Source organism: Penicillium pulvis (assembly GCF_028828015.1).
Source record: "Penicillium pulvis strain IBT 33274 chromosome Unknown contig_5_segment0_segment0, whole genome shotgun sequence".
NCBI classification, from domain to species: Eukaryota; Fungi; Ascomycota; class Eurotiomycetes; order Eurotiales; family Aspergillaceae; genus Penicillium; species Penicillium pulvis.
The window spans coordinates 1,766,963-1,787,106 of record NW_026643078.1 but is presented as its reverse complement, the minus strand read 5'-3'; the positions used below and the strand labels follow the sequence as shown (position 1 = coordinate 1,787,106).

The 20,144-nt window shown below is 46.4% G+C and overlaps 8 protein-coding genes across 8 annotated transcripts; 4 read left to right on the top strand and 4 right to left on the bottom strand.

Moving 5' to 3' along the window:
- Nucleotides 1-331: 331 nt before the first annotated feature.
- Nucleotides 332-940, top strand: N7503_007244 (uncharacterized protein; the record flags this gene model as incomplete). The annotated part of the gene is made up of 1 exon (XM_057066791.1): nt 332-940. One exon carries the CDS (start codon nt 332-334, stop codon nt 938-940), a length of 609 nt encoding a protein of 202 aa, XP_056920472.1.
- A 1,136-nt stretch (nt 941-2,076) lies between these two features.
- Nucleotides 2,077-3,973, bottom strand: N7503_007243 (glycoside hydrolase family 71 protein; the record flags this gene model as incomplete). Its single annotated transcript, XM_057066790.1, has 4 exons — nt 2,077-2,738; nt 2,805-3,363; nt 3,419-3,568; nt 3,887-3,973. 4 exons carry the CDS (start codon nt 3,971-3,973, stop codon nt 2,077-2,079), a joined length of 1,458 nt encoding a protein of 485 aa, XP_056920471.1.
- Nucleotides 3,974-5,185: 1,212 nt separating this feature from the next.
- Nucleotides 5,186-6,904, top strand: N7503_007242 (uncharacterized protein; the record flags this gene model as incomplete). The annotated part of the gene is made up of 1 exon (XM_057066789.1): nt 5,186-6,904. The coding sequence occupies one exon, from the start codon at nt 5,186-5,188 to the stop codon at nt 6,902-6,904; it is 1,719 nt and encodes a 572-aa protein (XP_056920470.1).
- Nucleotides 6,905-9,809: 2,905 nt separating this feature from the next.
- Nucleotides 9,810-10,757, bottom strand: N7503_007241 (amidohydrolase family protein; the record flags this gene model as incomplete). The annotated part of the gene is made up of 1 exon (XM_057066788.1): nt 9,810-10,757. One exon carries the CDS (start codon nt 10,755-10,757, stop codon nt 9,810-9,812), a length of 948 nt encoding a protein of 315 aa, XP_056920469.1.
- A 675-nt stretch (nt 10,758-11,432) lies between these two features.
- N7503_007240 (aldehyde dehydrogenase) lies at nt 11,433-12,161 on the top strand (the record flags this gene model as incomplete). Its single annotated transcript, XM_057066787.1, has 4 exons — nt 11,433-11,525; nt 11,576-11,839; nt 11,920-11,992; nt 12,052-12,161. The coding sequence occupies 4 exons, from the start codon at nt 11,433-11,435 to the stop codon at nt 12,159-12,161; spliced, it is 540 nt and encodes a 179-aa protein (XP_056920468.1).
- A 1,842-nt stretch (nt 12,162-14,003) lies between these two features.
- N7503_007239 (uncharacterized protein) lies at nt 14,004-14,531 on the bottom strand (the record flags this gene model as incomplete). The annotated part of the gene is made up of 1 exon (XM_057066786.1): nt 14,004-14,531. The coding sequence occupies one exon, from the start codon at nt 14,529-14,531 to the stop codon at nt 14,004-14,006; it is 528 nt and encodes a 175-aa protein (XP_056920467.1).
- Nucleotides 14,532-16,366: 1,835 nt separating this feature from the next.
- N7503_007238 (arylamine N-acetyltransferase family protein) lies at nt 16,367-17,405 on the bottom strand (the record flags this gene model as incomplete). The annotated part of the gene is made up of 2 exons (XM_057066785.1): nt 16,367-16,916; nt 16,969-17,405. 2 exons carry the CDS (start codon nt 17,403-17,405, stop codon nt 16,367-16,369), a joined length of 987 nt encoding a protein of 328 aa, XP_056920466.1.
- A 759-nt stretch (nt 17,406-18,164) lies between these two features.
- Nucleotides 18,165-20,038, top strand: N7503_007237 (Amino acid/polyamine transporter I; the record flags this gene model as incomplete). Its single annotated transcript, XM_057066784.1, has 7 exons — nt 18,165-18,272; nt 18,329-18,399; nt 18,452-18,565; nt 18,620-19,080; nt 19,135-19,158; nt 19,211-19,536; nt 19,604-20,038. 7 exons carry the CDS (start codon nt 18,165-18,167, stop codon nt 20,036-20,038), a joined length of 1,539 nt encoding a protein of 512 aa, XP_056920465.1.
- Nucleotides 20,039-20,144: the final 106 nt, after the last annotated feature.

Sequence of the window (20,144 nt, the reverse complement as noted above, 5' to 3'; positions counted from 1 at the left end):
TTTTATTCCCCGCAATTGTACAAACGCCACCAAAGGGCATGTGGCTAATGCGAGGGGTTGCAGCGAACAGAGTCAATGACTTAATTCTCGCTGTAATTCCCGGATGCTTCCACAGCCCGGAAAATCACCGAGAAACATGGATAGCCCCTGTGATGGTTGTTTTGTGCGGCGGGTGAGATGTGATCGGCAGGATCCATGTCAAACTTGCTTGATAAGACAACAAGCCTGTACTTATTTGAGGGTCCGCAAGAGACCCGGGCCCAAAGGGCCTCGATCAGCTACTACCCGCAAAATCAAGGAGATACAACGACTGGCCGCAGCGGACGTTGAAATGGCAACAGAACTATCCACTCCAGCGCTCGAAAGCCCCGTCCTCCACGCTTCAAGTTCCCGGATTTCATTATCGACTTATCACGCAGTACTCGATATCTTTCAGGCGCGTCTTCACGATATTTGGCCGATCGCCAACATTGAGCATTTGAAAGAACAGCTAAAGAACCCAAGTAGTGATCCCACTTCACATGCTTTAGCAGCAGCTCTATGTGCTGCGACGTTAGCACAAATTCGCCTTTGGCTCGCACCGACTCCGCTCCCAGAGAATCTCTCCGTGACAGCAGAAGACTTTGTCAAAGAATGTCTTTGCGTTCGACTTGAACATCACTACCATCAAGAGCCATGTCTTAATGCTCTGATCACCTCCGTCTTTCTTCACATGTACTACGCCAATCGAGATCAAATCACGCCGGCTACCATCTCCCTCCGCGAGGCGATCACCTATGCAGACCTTTTGCATCTATGTCACAACCCTTCGTCTGATCCAGTGCAGTCCGAGCAGTCGCAACTGGAGCTTCGATGTTATTGGATTCTTTTTGTGACTGAAAGGTCAGTGAATGGTTTCTCTGCAATATATGAAAATCCAAACCTAAGGGACACGCTCTAATTGGAACAGGACATTTTGCATTCAACATGACCTCCCAATTACACTGCACAGAATACAAAATCTTCCAGAAATCAAGAATGATACCTCCCAAAGGAACCTATATGCAGGGTTCTGCGCTCTTGTTCAATTATTTTTGCATGTGCAACGCCCCCTTATCTTGCCGCCCTCAACAAACAAAGCCATCGAGCCAACTGATATATATTCAAGGGACAGCATATCGGATATTCAAAAGAGAATTCAGGTCAGAATCCCTGGGCTCGAACTTACATCTGAAATACAATATGTCGATATTTTGACCACCTCGGCATGGGTTCGTACATTGCTGTGGCAGTACTCTGCCTCCCGCTTCATGCTCTCCTCATCCACCTCCATCGCACCGCTATCATTTGACTACCCCCTATCAATTGCCAAGGATTATTTGGAGTCACTTTCACACGTATCCATAGACTCTTTGCGTAGTCATGGATATGGTATGGTAAGTCATTGACTCGTACTTCTCTTTGATATTGTAGTTTCATATTCTAATTCATTCCTCTTCATACAGGAGATAAAGCTTCTCCAAGTCGCGAACTCCGTACTCGACGTTGTGTTGTGTATGCCTACCGTTTTAAATCATCAGATTTGTCGCCTTGGGCCTTTGGATGCTGTCCTCGCAATTGAACGGCTATTGTCGCAAGTCGGAGGGATAAAATCAGAGAGATTATGTTTACTTCATCAGCGCTTGTCACAGATTCCATCATCCATCACTATGCCCCTTATGTTGGAATTTCCTGAGCCGGAGGAGGTGTGTGATGCAATTGTATAGGATTAATATTAATCGTTCATTCCTGGACAATGTGATACTCAGCTACTTAAACTCTCCCTGTGGGGCCCTCTATATCGGGGTCTTGACATGACTGTGTATATTCATGAATGCTCGGACTTCCTGTTCATCGAAAGCATCACCTAGATTGAGTAGATAGATTATCGGTAGATGTAGGCTAAAACAAGTATATGCATTGCGATTCAAAAGTTACGTATCAATATTGATCAAGTCCGGTACCTCTCTATCCTTCCAAGTCGTGTACATATTCCTTAACAAGTCGAGCACAGCTTGTATCGACTAATATGTCCGATAAACCCACACTCAAACTGCTTCAAGATAAGCCAACAACTTCATAGTTCCAATTGCAGGCTGCATTCGGACTTTGAGCCAAGACATTCTTAGTTCCCGTGGCCGAGGCAACAACGTTATTCGAACTATCAAGCACTTCAATCATCTGCCCACTGCCAACTGCAAGCCCCCGAACACTGTTGTAGTTCAATCCCTTCTGACCAGGAAATGTGCCAATGAGATTGCTGTTACTATACACCTTAATGGTGTAGCCAGCTGCAGGGAGAATCACAGCGAAATTCACTGTATCTAGTGCCGATTGATAATTGGAAATGGACGAGGAGCAGCTGGCACTGGTCAAGAGAGTTCGATACCAGAGGGTTCCAACAGGGCTGGTGCTGGGCGGAGAGATCTGGGAAATACTGGTTGCACCAGCCTTGTAAGCCTTGATGAAAGGCGTGATAATCTGCAACCATCCCTTGTGGTCGAAACCGTCGGCATAATCGCCAATGGTACTGCCGGCGATTTGTTCTTGCCAGAAATTACCAACGTAGTGGCTCTCTCCGGCATCGTTCCAGGTGATGACTTCAACAAAATCGGGCTGCAGCTGCAGGACCTGACCCATGCGCTCAGGTAGGTTGACCTCCCCAATACGGTACCAGTCCTGACCGCTGCCGAGATACTTGAATTGAAAAGATGATAGGGCTGTTCTCAGATTGTTCTTAGCTTCAGTCTCTCCTGAACTCCGTTCAACGATCTCTATTCACTCACGCATCATGTAAACCCTGCCAGCGGCATGTGCTTCCTGCAAAGCAGCGGAATCGACGCTGTCACTAACATTGGCTGGAGTGGTTCCAGGGGATGGCCATGCTGATTCCCAGCTGTAGACACCGTTTAGAACCGGATAGGCACTGAAAATGCCGGTCGGATAACCAGAAAAGTCTTCAAAGTCAGGAACAAAGAATGGCGTGATGCCATAGGTGGAGGTCAGAGGCTCGATGAATCCAGAATCCCAAGCGGCGTTGGAAATAGTACCCCCTGTATAGGTACTAACGAATGCCTGCCCATTGACCATGTAGTATGCGTCCTGAGTAGCGTAGGGCGCCATGAAAGCCGCAAGCTGTGTAACATCCAAGCCCCAACTCATGTCAAACGAAATAAATAGCTTGAAGTTGGTCCCGGCGGCGGCGGCGAACAGGTAATTGAGTGCATCGATATTCCAAGTGTCAGAGGAGCTGATAGTGTGGGTATTCAGAGCAAATCCATCAAATCCGGCATTGATAGCATCTTGAACGTCAATCACAGCCTCTGCCGAAGTCATCGAGCCGACCTATTCATGATTAGGTAAACCGCAGATGGAATGGAGGTCATGATTTGTCAAGTACCATGTAGTGCGCAAATACAGCCTTGGTACTGGTGGACTGTGCGGCAGTCATGGTAGTAGAGCGTGTGGATACGCTCGAAGTGCGTGTGGTGGTTGAAGAAGTGGTTGTTGTGGTAGTGCTGCCTGTAGTGGATCCAGTCCCCGTTGACATCTAGATAACGTATTAGCGTGAGTAGCTAGAGTTTGGAGTTTAATTTGTGGGGTTATTAGACGAACTCACAAGCTGAGCAGTTGTTGCTGTGCCAGCTTGACCTGAGGCAACGCAAGTTCCTGCGACTTTCCCGTTCGATTGATAAATACCAATGAGACCAACTTGACAACAGAAATCATTTCCCTGCAAACCTCGCCAGAGAGACCAGCTCGAGTCAGCACATTTGGGTCCTCCCTCTATGGCGCCAACACAAGCCGAGTCTAGGATTGATGTCAGATTATTAGGCATTAAATCAATATAGCGACACTGGGGACTCACTTGATGAGCAACAAGAGGCGACTTCATCTGTCTGAGCTGCAAAGCAATAGAGGTTGCTAGGGCAACATGCCCCTTCACTGCATGCATTGGTTCCGCTGGGACAAGTGGCGGACTGCAACGACCAACCTTGGGCCACTGAGCGTTGGCTGATAACAGCTGCTGCACTGAGACATGGGGCACAGAATCCCAAAAGGAACAATTGCAGCGGATGCATGATTAAAAAGCCAGATTTGCTTCACTTGATCGTGAAATGATGACTGTATCCCAAGTAGATATCAAATGTATCTATCCTACTTTTGAACCGTCCTAAAGCAATTTATAGAGAGGTGTCTATTAATGTTATTACTATGGCGAAGTACACGGAGCATAGAATTCCCCACAAACCCCCCGCGTGAATGTAACAAAATGCGGAGATGAATTCCAGATTATGTTAGTTCTAAAGTCAATATTCGATTAACACAAAGGGTGAACTCGAGAAATCAGGGTCATGAGAGTCTGCTTAGGCTACAAGCTATGATTAAGCCGAAAAAACAAGCGATATTCGCAACGCCTACCCTGGCTCGCTCTAATTCAGAACAAGTAGCAGTTGATCAACAGATGCCATGAAATATTGCGAGAAATGCAGCGAATAAGATATTCTTTACTGGAATTTCTGTCGCGCTTCCAGGGGCTTTATGTGGCTGGACTAGTGCAATACTAAAATATTCATTTCCGTTGAAGTCCGAGTCCCTTGACCTTGTGACAAAAATCAGGAACCCCCAGTTGGTTCGCTTATAACGAAGCTACCCTTAATCAGGACATAGCGTGACCGGCGCTGAGACACAGGATTTGTTCAAGCCTCGAACCTTGAAAACTCTTCAGGATTGGGGAGCTTGACTTCCGTACAGTCAGTGCTCAGTTACACCGAGAAACGCAGCGAAAGAGATAGCGGGAACAACCCAATCACACCCTGCCCTCGCTATAATCAATCACACATAATTGTCGCAATCCCGGTCAATTCGCCAATTTCGGAAGCAAAATTCAGACTTTGCTTGTCAACCGTATTTCCCCACAATTCCCCGCAAATCAATAATTCCAGCGACCGTGTGGCGCACGATCGAGCGCTGGTTCACAGAATGCTGCACCTTTGGAAGAAATGCTTACCTTGAGGCAAGCGACGGCTGATATAAATACGATCTTCCTCTTCAAATGGCCACTTTTTAATAAGCTCATCCCTCATCGAGGTTGAATATCTCTGCTCTCGACTTTCATCTTTTCTGCCTTTGGAAAACCGAGAGGACTCCTGCCCGATATATCGAAATGGAGGACCTCAAAGCAGCCACTCATGTTGAGCATAACCTCGCCGTGCCCTCTCAGTCGCTGGGAGAGTATACTATCGGAATTGAAGATGAAGTTTTACTGCAAATGGCCGAGCAGATTCCGGACTTCGCCAATCTAGTCGAAAAGGCCCGTCGAGCATCCGATTTTGAGCATCACTTGACCAACTGGGATGCATTCAAGCAATTCCCAAAGGCGGTTTTGTTTTCTTTTGTTTTGTCTCTTGCCATCATCATGGAGGGATACGACACCTCCCTCCTCGGCTCCTTTTACGCGTACCCGACATTCCAAGAGCGGTTTGGTGTTCCTTCCAAAGAAGGTGGCTATCAAGTGACATCCAATTGGCAAACTGGTCTGCAGAATGGAACCAATGTCGGACAAATACTGGGCCTTCTCATTGCCGGCCTCATTGCGGATCGATGGGGCTACAAAAAGACAATGCTCGGCGCTTTGATCTCGCTCATTGGTTTCATATTCATCATGTTCTTCGCCAAGAATATTGGAATGCTATTTGCCGGGGAGGTGCTCTGTGGAATTCCTTGGGGTGCCTTTCAAACCTTGACAACTACCTATGCTGCCGAGGTTAGCCCTATCATCCTCCGTCCATATCTGACCACTTATGTCAACTTGTGTTGGGTTACTGGTCAGCTGATCTCGACTGGTGTTCTGCGAGGTCTCCTGGGTCGCACTGATGAATGGGGGTGGCGAATCCCTTATGCTATTCAGTGGATCTGGCCTGTTCCGATCATCATTGGTGTTCTTTTCGCTCCTGAATCTCCTTGGTGGTTAGTCCGTCACGACAAGGTTGAAGAAGCAAAGCGGTCACTTACTAAATTGGCTCGTTCTGGTAACTCTGGATATGATGCCGATGATGCCGTTGCCCTTATGATCATCACCAACACCCACGAAAAGCTAACGCGAGAGGGCGTGAGCTACTGGGATTGTCTCAAGGGAGTTGACCGGCGCCGTACCGAGATTGTCTGCTGCGTATGGATGTGCCAAGTCTTTTGTGGTATCTGGTACGGCGGCAACATTGTCTACTTCCTCCAACAAATCAACTTTAGCAATAACCAATCATTCGACTTTGGTCTTGGAGTCAATGCCATTGGGTGGTGCGGTACCGTCTGTTCATGGTTTGTGATGCAGCGGGTCGGTCGGCGAAAGCTCTTTGTCACTGGACTTGGCATTATGTTCACGGTCTTGATGTTGGTGGGCTTTCTTGGTATCCCGAGCCATACCACTCCCGGATTAAGCTACTCGTCAGCTGCGCTCCTCCTGGTGTTTGTCTTCACCTATGATCTCACGGTCGGCCCAGTCACCTACTGCCTTATTTCTGAGATTCCTTCCACTCGCTTGAGAATCAAGAGCGCGGTTCTCGCCCGTAACTGCTACAACATTGCCAGTATCATAGCCAACTTCCTCAATCCCCCTATTCTCAATCCCACTGCTTGGAACTTAAAGGGTAAAGGCGGCTTCATCTGGGCGCCATTTTGTCTCATTTGCTTTGTCTGGTCATTCTTTCGTCTACCGGAGCCCAAGGGACGTACTGCGCCCGAGCTCGATATCTTATTTGAGAAGAAGATCTCTGCCAGGCAGTTTGCCAAGTTTAAGGTCACTCCATTCCGCTCCAACAACTTCGAAGTTATCTCTGATCGCGCAGTTCTCGCTGAAAAGAACTCACTCTCGGGTAACCAAAATTGAAACTGACATTCTTTGTTGTCCAAGAATTGGATTCCGATGCTACGCTGAACTTCTATAAGGATTCAAAGAATGATTTGTTTGGGTGCGGAGTAGGAGCGAATATGGGAGTATGTCATGTCAAATGCTTAATTATTCCGTTGCATAAATAATAAGCTTCCTGATGTAACTTCATTTTTGGCGGAATGACTAAAAAACTGGCATTATCTTTTCACTAAATCACAGAGACACGAGGAATTCTGGGCCCAGCAGACCTCCGTAAATACCATGGGTGGGTATTGTGAAGTAAAGGCCTGGAACGCACTTGAGCATGTTAATGAAATACGTCCTTGTGGGCTACCAAACAGTTGGTCTCTTGGCATCTACAGATTGCCACGGCTTGGATTGCGGCTCTTCTTGGCAGTGGCTCCCAATTGCATAGCTCTATGTAGACTGATGTCAAATGACTCTTGGCTTGAAGCGGGTCTAGACTAGCCCTCGAACCACGGGCCATCAAGGTTCGATAGGCTCTCGGAGCTTTCGGGAAGAACCCAAGGAACCCCAGAAAATCAGAATACGAAACACGAAATACCAAACCACTGTTTAAACGTTCACAAGGTCATTGTTTCTGTAAATGGTTGAGATGACGGAGCCTACTGGTTCATAGAGAGGCCGAGACCCGAGAAAAATTACTTATTTATTGCAAGAGAATGAACTTCAAAAAAAACTCCCTTGCACTTCCTCGCATCTTCTCAAAGCTAGAAATATCTTGGAAACATTTTCATCATGACATTCTCCATCAGACAGTATTTGGTTATTTTTTTAATGACAGGATTCTCTTTCGCACAAGGCCCTGCCCCAGATAATCACTGCCACTCGGACTGGATCGAAAATGATGACCTCCACTCAACATGCGTCTGTATGGTAGGAGATTCCGGGACTTGCACAACTCGTGACCTGGGGACATGTCATCAATCTTTAACGTCCGCAAGCAAGCTCGAACCAGGCCATGGAGATGAAGGCTGCACTGAAACCAATTACGGCTGCGACTCTTGTTACCTCTGGTTTGAAGAGTTGTGCACCTGCTTGAAAAATCCAGGTACTTGTGATTCTAGTACCAGTGGCTCCTGGATCAGGCTTGTTAGTGGGAAGATTACGACGAAGCAGCGTATGCCGGGAATCTTGCAACTTGCGTCGGAAGAACCTTGGGAATGGGGGCAGACTTTGTCTGATTTCACCTCATCAAAAGCGCTCGCGATCAACTCGGTGAAATCGCGGGTGCAAGAACAAATTCATATGCATGTCTGTGATGTGAAGCCAGGTGTCCGCGATATACTAGGTGGATTGTGGAGGTCGGATTACGAAAATGACTTGAAACTCGTCCCAAATCATGACTGGATGTGTCGGGTTGAATCTACTAAGAATAACCCTATTACGGGCGTGACATCTGATATCAAGAAAACGACAGTCAAAGATGGCGATTGTGCCAATCTCGTGGGTGCCGTCGTTTTGATTGATTCTCATGATTATACATGGACGTGTCTTACTACAGGATATACCTCTGCCCAGGGGCAATTCTGTGCATAATAAGACACAACCGATTTTGATCTAGCTCATGTTTGAATTTTTCTTATGCTTGTTACCTTAAGGCACATCAAGTGATATTCAAGGGTCGTTGCTGCTCATCAAACGACAAACACTAGGAGTTGCAATGGTGACGCTCTATCACCTACTATAGTGGCGAACCTCCTGTTACTTTTTATCACAATTCAGACTGGAAGAGGTTTTCCCCGACTTGTATTGCGGTACCTGTTCTTATATTATGCTGATATGCTGGGCACGGGTATTATATGGTAGTCTATCTAGCACATCGAGATAGTATTGAATAAAACGCTTCCACACGTCTCTCATCGGCACATACAGATTCTGCCCACGGATATCTCGTATAACCTGCGGTTGCTTGTGTTGTTGTGTTTTGTTGCTGAATCGACCCGCACATCTTCGAGCGTGCTGCCTGCGAGCTTCATCTCTTCACTGTGTATTGACCAGTAGCTTAACTCCAGTGTGGTATCATCGGATGATCGGCTGCGCTATCACTGCATTGAACGTTACCCAAACTCTGGTATAATACTTTTGGAGGCGCCTTTTTTGGTAAAACACTTAGTTTTCTGTTATTTACGTAAAAAGTATAGAACGGTTTTTGGGATAGTTGGCTGATCTTAGCCCTGAGCTGATCGACGATAACTTTGCTGTTATCTGAGACATACGTTATACATACCTATCTCTCTTTAGCTTTCTATTTCTCGTTTTTAAACACATCGAAGAAAGAGAAACTCCTTATTATAGCAAGTTCTTCCTTACATTCGTACCACGACGGGCAAGCTTCCATACAATGCGGGCGCCAATACCACGTGATAATTCCGTTAATATCGCTAGCTTACCTTGAAGAGGAAGGGCGGTCTGACTTTAAAAAAGTCTTGCATTGTCTTTCAAGGTGAGGATGATCTTAGTTTAGTTTGCGGAAAGAAGTGATTCGTACTGAAGTTCACTAATACTTTAGACACTGAGGATGAAAGGATGAAAGGGAGGTTATTTTATAGAGAAGTTTCGAGAGGACTGCGATCCCCAGAGACCGTAGCATTCTTGAACGCGGTGCGTTCGTCCCTTCTCAATTAAAAAAGCTCGAAACTTACGCTTCGCTATTTTTGCCTCTGATTTCCAACGCTACGCGCTGACACGTGAAATGCTAACTTCGCGTGAAAATCAGATAATAATTTTCAGATACCTTCTCCCCTGGGTTTACAAGAAAGGGAAGAGATTCTCGGGTCTGTACTAATGATAATGTAGAATGCATCAGAATAAATACATAGATGACAACTAACAGCAAAGTTGGTTTCACTGGGATTTCGATGCCCTCTTTCTGATAGCCCTAGTTAGCCTTCACGCCAAGCAAATCTTCAGCATTGCGGTACGCAAACTTTTCAAAGTCATCTTCCGACATTAAGCCACTTTTTAGGACTTCCTCAACAAAGGTGAGGCCTTTCTCGTTTGAAGAGAATGGATAATCAACGCTATAAAGTACATGACTAATATCGGTAGTCTGTAACAAGCATACCAAGGGGGGCAAAGCGAACATGCCGCTCGTCGTGATCCAAATATTCTCCTTCCACACTTCTCTAAACCCTCGCTTCAACCCCCAGGACGCTGCGGTAGAGATGATTCTCTCAAACTGAAACGGAATCATCTCTCCCATGTGTCCAATCAGAATTTTGATTTTAGGGAACCGGTCAAAAAAGCCACTAGCGAATAGCTTCAGAATGCTTAATGCAGTTTCGGAGTGCCATCCCCAGCCGAAAGCACTCAGGGCAAGTGCAATCTTATCGCTATAATTACCCTCGTAGTGCTCCTTATCTGCTGGGAAAGAAGGATGAATATAGATCGGTAAATTCAGTTCTTCCGCCTTTTGGAAGATCGGCCAGAAACGATCATCATCGTAGAAGTCTCCGTTAACATGATTATCCACCAAGGCACCAACAAAATGCAATTCCTTAGCACATCTCTCAAGCTCCTTCGCAGCATCAAGAGGTTCGTTCATTGGAAGCATAGCAAAGCCAGCTAGTCGCGTTGGGTTCTCGGAGACAGCTGATGCAAGCTCATCGTTGGCTGCAGCACAGAGTGTGGCAGGTCGAATACCAGGACCATGCGAAATAACTTGAAGCGAGATCTTCCCATTGTCCAGATCTTCAATACGTTTTTCATGAACCTCCTTCAATTTGGCCGGAATATGAGGAGGAAAGCTGGCATACCGATTGACCTTTTGAGCCTGAGTAACAGCTGATGAGACATAATGCTCTTCGAGAGCGATCAATGGTATCATGATGGCGGCTGATTTTGAGTATGGTGTACCGTAGCGAGAGAATGTCGAATAGTATCAACTTGAAATGTTTCGGAGCACCATTGATCTCGCGTGCGGGGTGGTCCATAAGTCCGAAGATACACGGTGGTCGGAGATTACGAATGCCGACACGCCGACTTGCCGACTTGCCGATCAAAAGCCAACCCCACAACTGAGCAGGCCCACTTAAAATACAAGTTTTCAATGTTTCGTAATTACAGGCAGGACATGGTATTACATATTTGGCAGGTAGGATGTAGATGCCCAGCGCTTGCGACAAAGGTTTTCGAGATTGACAACAATCTCTGGAAAAAAGCCGTCTGATCCGAAGCAATTTCGCTAACATAGAAACCATTGGTATCGGGAAATCCGACTCTAACGCCTCGGGAGGAGAGGATAAGTGGCCCATGTTGCGGGCTTTGCCGGAGCATCAAAATGAGGACTCGGTACTGATTGATGTAGATCAAAGGATCATTTGAAGGTTCATGCCGCTCTTCCTGGGGTATTTTCAAAATCAACTCTATCGAAATTTGATCACATGGCCTAGCTTAAATGTTCAATTGCTGATCTGTTTTCTTGTGCCTTTTGCATCCTCCTTCCGCGGTTTTCTGTGTTTGGTTTTCTCCTTCTCTCTTATACATCGATTTTCTTCTGGATATGCCGCTCCAAACGCTTTTGGATGGTCGCAAGGCCGTCCCTCTCATTGTCGGTTCCAAGCCTATTCCCGCCAATATCTCCAACATTGCTTCAGTACTGAGCGTATTATTTTCCAGAGAAAGGTTACAAACCCTTTTACAAAGGCCTTGGTTAACGCTGTCAAAGCCCTCGAAGCTCAAGACTTCGCAGGAACTGCAGTATCTCAAGGCATTGCCGAACATGCTCTTGAAGTCTTACAAGAAGCTAAGTCTAAGGGCCTTCAATTCATCGTCGGCGATGCAGCCTATAGATCTGGGCACCCTAACTCACTAGTCCCTACTATTGTCGCGGTGGACCCGGCAACCAAACCCGAGGACCTACGAATCGTTGATGAAGAGACCTTTGGCCCAAGTGCCAGTCTTTACATAGTAGGTACAGATGAGGAAGCTATTGCACTCGCGAATCCGCTTATGGGCTGAATGCGGCTATTCACACGCGCGATCTTGAGCGCGGCATGAGGCTTGGACGTGAACTGGAGTACGGTCAGGTACACCTGAACAGGGAGACGGTCTATGTCAGCCGTAAGTAATTCTGATCTCCCTTGATTGTTTAGACTTATCCATGCTAACACATTCATCAGCAACTGGTCCCCAGGGAGGTCTCAAAGCGAGCGGCTGGGGCAGACAAAATGCGCTTTGGGGCTTGGAAGAATTTTTGGAGGAGAAGAGCATCACTTGGCACGGCAAATAATTCGTCATACTTTGGTTTCATGAACAGAGGAACACGAATGAGGTACATAAGTGAGATACATAAGTCAGCTGAGTTTTCTAGCAGCGAAAATACTTGTAAGGTCACAGTAGCCTTGATTTAAGCCTGAGAATCTGGTCTCTAGTGTAAAGTAAAGATTCCAAAAGTACAGATTCCAAAGTAAAGATTCCAAAAGTAAAGATTCCAACCGCTTCCACTATATATATGTTATGAAACTGGATTTGAGAGTTAACGTTCCGTTTCGTAACATACGATCTCAGTACAGCGGTATGCCAGGTACGGGTATGTAATGTAACATATACACCCAGCTCACCACTGACAGGTATATGGGTAGCTCGATGAGGAAAAGTCCATGCTTGCTGTGACTCTCCGAACGGAGCATTATGCAATATGCAGCTGTATAGAGATGAAATGGCCATTGTGTCACGCCAGGCTTTGCGCCACGCTACCATGCGGTTGGGGAGATATTACTTTATATCGAGGAAGATATGGGGATGATGGGGGCTCAGGCAAGTCCGCCGCGAACGAGTAACCACGTGAGGGAGGCGAAAAAAAGTATGTCTCGATTGCTTCGACTTCTAGGAAGTATCAATGGTGAAGAAAGCAACATGAACGAGGACTGGAATCAAATATAAGTCATGTGACCAATATCTGTAGTATAGACGAGCGCTGACAGGATATGAGCCCTTCCGTGAGAGGCTTGATTGCAAGGCTTCACACCTGATTAGTATACGATACCGTACCTTTGTCTCAGAGGAGATTTTTGTCGATAATTGCTACCTACACCTTGAGAATTCACGATTATACGTTTGCCTCATATGTTTACTTTTCAAGTACTTGCGTGTCTTTCATGCGTGATTCCCTCTCATACTCCAACAAGCAAAATTTTTCGCACATGATCGTTTTGAACATGGCTGTCCTTCAGAAAGCCTTACCATAAATAAAACCCTGCGTTCACGACGACCAGCAAGGACGGTTTACTCGACCCAAGTAGTGATCCACAAGACTGGAAATCACTGGTCTTGCCCCCGCAGACCTCACCTGCATATCATCCCCCTAACATGGGTATAACGCTATTGAAGACAAAGACACTTCTCAAAAAGAATCAGAACTACGATGGTTGGAAAAATCAGGTCAAGGCCAGGCTGAAAAGCAGGCGCCTGGAAGGACTATTAGATCGAGGGTTCCAAAACCGAATGTGAGTATGGCCAATGCTGAAAGATCGTACGACCTGCTGTTAATACGGGAATCTGTTTAATGTTGAGCATATCCGAGTACCTATTTCAAGGTTGGCCCTTGAGGACCAAAACGCACGCAAACGATCGCCAAATATATATGATGCTACTCCTACAACCAATTATGAGCGCTGACACAAGCCAATAGAAATAATTCAGATACGTGATGTTTAGCATGGCCCCAAGGCCCGTAAATATCACTGAAATCTTGGAAGGTGATGTACAATATCCGAGGTTTTTTCGGGGATGCACTGCCACTTTGGAAGCCTAGTGGGGTAAAGGCAGCTGCCAAAAAAGCTTAGCATCCTCACATGTAGACGTAGACCTCTAGGGGAGTTGTCTTTGCATTGGCCTAGAAAAGGGCATAAAGGGAGAAGATTGAATTTGGCGAAACAATTGCCGATAATGAGTTGTAAAAGCAAAGAAATAGCTATTAACGACTGCAATAGTATCCAAGCATCTACATTCTTTGTAGTAAATTAACTATTTCCTCCATTGATTCTCATGAGTGGTCATGCCTAGGGTCTGTTGTATGCACCGCGGGAAAGGACAAGGTCTATCGCTAAATATATTCACAGTATGGTCCTCATCACAGTGAATGCTCAACTCGGCTACCGTATGTCTCCGACTCTTCCAGTCCCTCCCCAAACGACCCAGGCTTCGAATCGACATACTCGCACCTCACGCTCCACTGATCCGTTCTTTGAATTCCTGTCGAGTGGCTTGTCTCTCCTAGTTGTTGTGGCTTTGCAGGAGAGGTAACTGCAAAGGCAGCAGCGGATGTTCCAAGTTCCTCGATCTCATCTTCTATGTATCGAGAGTGCGTTGTGGCCTCCTTTGCCCCACGGCTCATACTCGCCAACGCATATGAGTTGCCATAAGAGTCACTCTGAGTCCCGCCCTTGCGTTTGCGCAGGCCGACGCCGAGCATTCCGCTGTCAAATGCGTCCAGGAATGGCTTCAAGCATGGAATACATGCGGTAATAAGGCTGACACACAGCACACATTGCGTGGTGATCCTGGTTTCGAAGGCAGAATATGTCATATCAGTGGAATTAGGGGCACTGCGCAGGAATACAAGGCGCACGATGGTCGCTATTATCACACTGGGCACCATGTTAGTTGAAGTCCAGGAAATTGAAGATAGAAAGATATTATACGTACGTTGAGCGGGACGCGAACGCGACCACAACGGGGACTTTTTTTCCAAAGCTAACCTGGACGGGCTTGATAATAAAAATTGGGAGAAGGCAAATAATGAATTCGGTAAGAACGTCGATGGATGATATGGCTGTCCAAAAGCTAAACTATAGGATCAAGTTATCAATATGAGTTGAATTACTAGAGTCAGATGTCAATGCTTACTGTATCAATGCATTTGCCATCATCCATTTCCCATGGTTTTGGCACTCCACACTTGAAAGCTAAAGTAAAGAAAACGGGCCATATCCAGACTGTAACGGCGATCGATGACCAAAAGCATATTTTTTTGTGTGATTTGTTGACGCAGAGTTTGTTCAGGAATTCCAAGACCGAGAGCTTCGTAAGGCCGAGGGCAAGAACGTAAAGCAGATCGGACGTATATAGGCTCTAAAAAGCATTTTTACATTAGTATATATCAAAAGTCCCATTCGGTCTGCAAAAGCAACAACTCACCTTTTCCACGTCAATCACTTGGTGCACACTCAAAGCAGATTCACGCTTCCCCAACCCATATTTTGTCCCTTGAAATATGACACCGGATTGTGCGACGCCAAAGACCTGCTCCCTTGTTGAAAATTCGGCATTAGCGAACTCAATGAAATGATCCAGATAATGTGTCTCGCGTGGCACAGTAGGAAAAGCATACCAATGCAAGGGCAATTATCCCATCATCTCGTTGCAATGACCGGAGCATGAAGAATCGAAAGGCAAGTCGGATCAGTACAGCCATTATCATCATGACCAAGAGGTATAAGGCTGCAATGGCGACCTCATCTCCATGATCAAGACTAGCAGAGTCCGCGCGTCTTTCGATTGTGCGTATCTGTAAATAGCTTTCAATATTCATCATAAGAACCGTATAGGCAGTAAAGCGAGCGACTCGTGTATTCACTCATAAAGGTTGAGATACAGCGATATCTGTTAGACTACTGAGAATATTCAAGGACAGCCTACACCTCGCTTGTTGATAGATTGATACGTAGATAGACAGAGGTACGCACAACATTACGAAGGAACGTGCCGCTTCGCTTTTTTGGTAAAGTTTCAGCTTTTCAGTTCAACTACCAATATATTCCAGGGGTGATCGGGATAGCATAGGCTGTAATAGTATCCTGAAGCGGATTAGGGGGTTGAACGGACAGGGATCTTTCCCTCGTGGGAACAACGGGAAGGATTGTCTCGCCCAGGGCTAGACTCTTTTACAGGGGTTAAGGCTCATTTTTGTTGAGCAAATATGGCGGTATGAACTAGATTGATCCTGATTATAGCGACACTAACGCGTTGGAATATAAAAGGTCTAGACTGTGGCTGTCTCTTGTGCGCCATAGCTTTCGGATTGGTGGAATAGATTTAATGATGGTAGAAGTCATCACTTAGAACAAGCCTCGGTGGAAATGAAAGCATGCAAGGTATTCAGTTTACCGGGAGCTAGGGGCTTATCGGGGGCTTCGCTAAGCGACGACTGTCAGTCTAATAATTTAGTGCGCATTATGCTTGCGTGTTTCCCGTCGGGGATGCGGAAATTGGCCCATGCGCCCGTGCATAAGAAGTGGGGACCAGAATTGCCATTCACAGATTGCCAAATGAGCTGCTCATATAAATGAGGCGTAGAGATTGATTGGTGTAATGTACTATCATGTACACGTAAGCAATCAATTAAGTACATTGATGTCCAGTCAAAACAAGCACAGTCTATTAGAGCTTATCTATAATCTCGATGAGTTTGCGAAGTTGCCAATCCACACGAGACTACATGAGTTCCGAGGCCGTCTGGAGGATACTGTTCTGGTCTGCCTTTGAAATTGTAATGCGAAAATATCTCTGCAGAGCATTCACACGCTCCTCCTCGGAGGCGAAGGATTGCAGGACCTCTGACGTGGCCCCCAGGCGACGCTTTAGTGTGTTATCGAATAAGGTTAGATCACCGATGATCTTTCCACCTCCATCGTCCAGAAGCATCCGTACGCAGACCACGTGGGAAACAAACCAGCTCTCCGGACTAGTGCTCATATAGTAGTTGATGATCGTAAAGTCTTCTGGAAGGAATTCCGTTTCAGTGAAGCAATAGGCGGGAATCCACGCCCCACCTGCATTGCAGATCTCGTACTGCCAGAGGGACTGACCAGCTCTCGTGTGCTGGGCGATAGGGCCATAGATGAGCCGTGCAAACTGGTCGCCGACATTGTGGGCCTTGAACCCGTCGATCAATGGAACGGGCTGATGTGGCCCACTCGAGCCGAACCCCACATCTATCAGGTACTTTTGCTCCCCGATAGCAACAATGTTGACCAAATGATTCCTATGCTCAATTATTTAGCATGTTTTAGATTAAGCTTGAAATAATATCATACCATCCATCGTATTTCGGTCCTTTCCAGTCCTTCGAGGCTGATATGGGCTGGACCGCCTCATTTACCCGACCTCCGACCGAGGTGACATTGTATCCCATAGTCCTGAGAACGGTCCCAAAAAGAGTACTATTCTCCATACAGTAGCCCCCCCGATCCGATCCAGAGTCTACTATTTTCTCAAATAGCTTCTGGGCATCAATAGAAATATAGCGTTTGACTGCATAATGAAGATTGAGATTTTCAAAAGGCACCGCTGCCACCTGGTATCGTTGTAGAACTTTCAAAAAGCTTAGAGCGCTCTCACTGTCGACGCTTGCCCCAAGCCTAACTACCGGTGATTCTCGATACTTTTGAGGTAGATCAATCCGGTTAAAGTACCGTTCCAATTGCTCCGGCGAGTAGACCGGACGCAGGGACCAGTCGATGATGGAACCCATATTAGATAAATCAAGGATTGAAGGTCGTCATGGAAATATTATCAATACAAGAAGTAAAGCTTTGAGGATAAATAAGTAGAAATAGAAGCGGGGTATTTGTTATCGTCCAAGAGGTTATTATGCATTAAAAGCTAAAAGTATTTGCAGCTATTTTTACCGATCTCTGTGATTGCGTGATTCCGTGGTACTGTGTGCTGTGTGATTCTGCCAAATCCGCTTCCTAACGCACCTGAGAACGGTCGCATACAGCCTCCGCCGTACAACCCTTCGTATGACTCTGATCTGCCAATGTGCGTTAAATTAATTATTGCATCGGGAGCGATCCTATGCATTGCACGCGGGACGTAAATTGGTACTGCCATATTGATCCTTGTGGCGTACAGTTTGGACCGACAGAACCGAGCTAGTGTATAGTGTGTCCATGGTCTAGGCCAGTTAACGAATAGTTCTGCAAGTTTCCTGCAGAATATGCATTCCGGCTTTCGTCTCGAAGGGGGAATTTGATTGCACCCGACCTGTGAGAGGCACCAAAATATTTATTTTCCATATTAAATAAGTGGCCTTGATCAATGCGCCGAGGACGAAGCGACCTTTCTACTTATCTCTCGGGGCATAATAACCTGATTCGACAAGTAGCTGCTAGGCGCGGTCTATAATTGATTGACTTCCTTGTGGTTTCTTCTTTCTCCCCTTTTCTGATTTATCTCTGGTTTCCTATGTATTGTCCAATTTTGCGGCATATCTCAACACAGGATCAAAATGGCTTTTAAAAATGGCGAAATGGCGATCCAGGAGTTGGGCTCCAGCAAACACAAGAGCCGCGATGCCGAAGATATGGCAAAACAAGGCAAGAAACAGCAATTCCAGGTATGGCTTCACAGGGAAAAGAAATATTTCGGTCTAGACGAAGTTAACGCAAACAGCGAAACTTTGGATTCTTGTCCATGTTAGGCTTTACGACAACTATGATGTGCACTTGGGAGGCTGTGCTGTTGTGAGTTTCAGCTTTTCAAGCTTCATTGGGCTCACGTTAACATTTACTTCAGTGCTAACTTGACTGCTATGATTGATGGTGGTCCAGTGTCGCTCGTCTATGGATTCTTGTTTTGCTGGTTTGGCGCTTTGGTAACTGCAGCGTCGCTAGCCGAGATGGCCTCAATGTATGATACCCGCCCACCCAAATATTCCAAGACATAAAGCTAAACAGACGACAGGGCTCCTACTTCCTCCGGACAGTATCATTGGGTGGCAATGTTAGCTCCAAAGGGTCAGGCAAAGTTTCTGAGCTGGGTGACGGGATGGATGGCCATGATCGGATGGTGGGCTAACACTGCAGCTGGCGTCTATTTTGCTGCAACAGTGACTCAAGGCCTCGTGGTCTTGAATTACCCGAGTTATGTTTCGGAGGGCTGGCAGGGAACCTTGATGATGTTTGCTGCGTTGGTTATTTGCGTGGTCGTCAATTCTATCGGGGCAAAGCTCCTTCCTCAGGTTGAGGGCTTGATTCTGATCCTACATATCGCGGGATTTTTTGCTGTCCTGATCCCTCTCGTTTACCTTGCACCTCACAAAGATGCCTCATACGTTTTTGGTACCTTTGAAAACTCTTCAGGATGGAGTAACGCAGGCCTCACCTGGCTGATTGGTCTGATGGGAACAAACCTCCCTTTCATTGGTACGACATCCATCTTTTACCCGGATGCGACTTCTTTTGACTAATGTTCTGCAGGTTATGACGGCCCTTGCCATATGGGTAAGACTGAAGTTGCTAGATAGAAGTACGAGAAACTAACAGAGTTCCACAGCCGAGGAAGTCATCAATGCTTCTATTATCGTTCCCTGGTGCATGATTGGCACAATTCTGTTGAACGGCACGCTTGGATTTGCTATTGTAATCGCTTTCCTTTTCTGTATCGGAAATGTCGATGACGCCCTGAATAGCGCCACCGGCTACGATTTCATTGAAGTTTTCTACGCGGCCACCAAGTCTCACGCAGGGGCTTCCGTGATGACCGCCATTCCCACTGCATTGGTCATTTGCGCGTCGTTTGGATTTCTGGCTTCTGCATCGCGTCTCACCTGGGCCTTTGCCAGAGACAAGGGACTGCCATTCTCGGATTTCTTGGCTCACGTATGGCTGATTATCACTTCCTTCTCCTACACAAATGACGGTGACTAACTTTTCTATCCACCTCTAGGTTAGCTCCCGGTCTGCCCTCCCTCTCCGCGCCGTTGGTCTCTGTGCACTCATCACCGGTTTGATCTGCATCATCAACGTTGGTTCAACCGCAGCATTCAATGCCATCATCTCGCTGACCACGGCGGGTTTGTTTGGTTCCTACGAAATCGCCGTCGTCCTCATGCTCATAAAGAAGATTAAGGGAGAATCGGTTCCCTATGGCCCCTGGACACTTGGAAAGTTCGGCATTGTCATCAACATTGCCTCAATTTCCTTCCTAACGATTGCCATCTTCTTCTCATTCTTTCCTGCCTCGATGCCTGTCACTCTGGAGAGCATGAACTGGTCGATTGTTGTTTTCACTGGCGAGTTTCTTATCGGGCTGGTATGGTATTTGATTCGCGGGAGGAAGGTCTATAATGGTCCGGTCATTGAGTCTGGTGGAAATATTTGATACCAAAGTCAAGAACTTCAAGAGGGCAAGTTATTTCTCAGCGCTGTCCAGGGGGTACAATAAGAACTATACTTCATGTAATTACATTCGAACATAGGTAATAGCG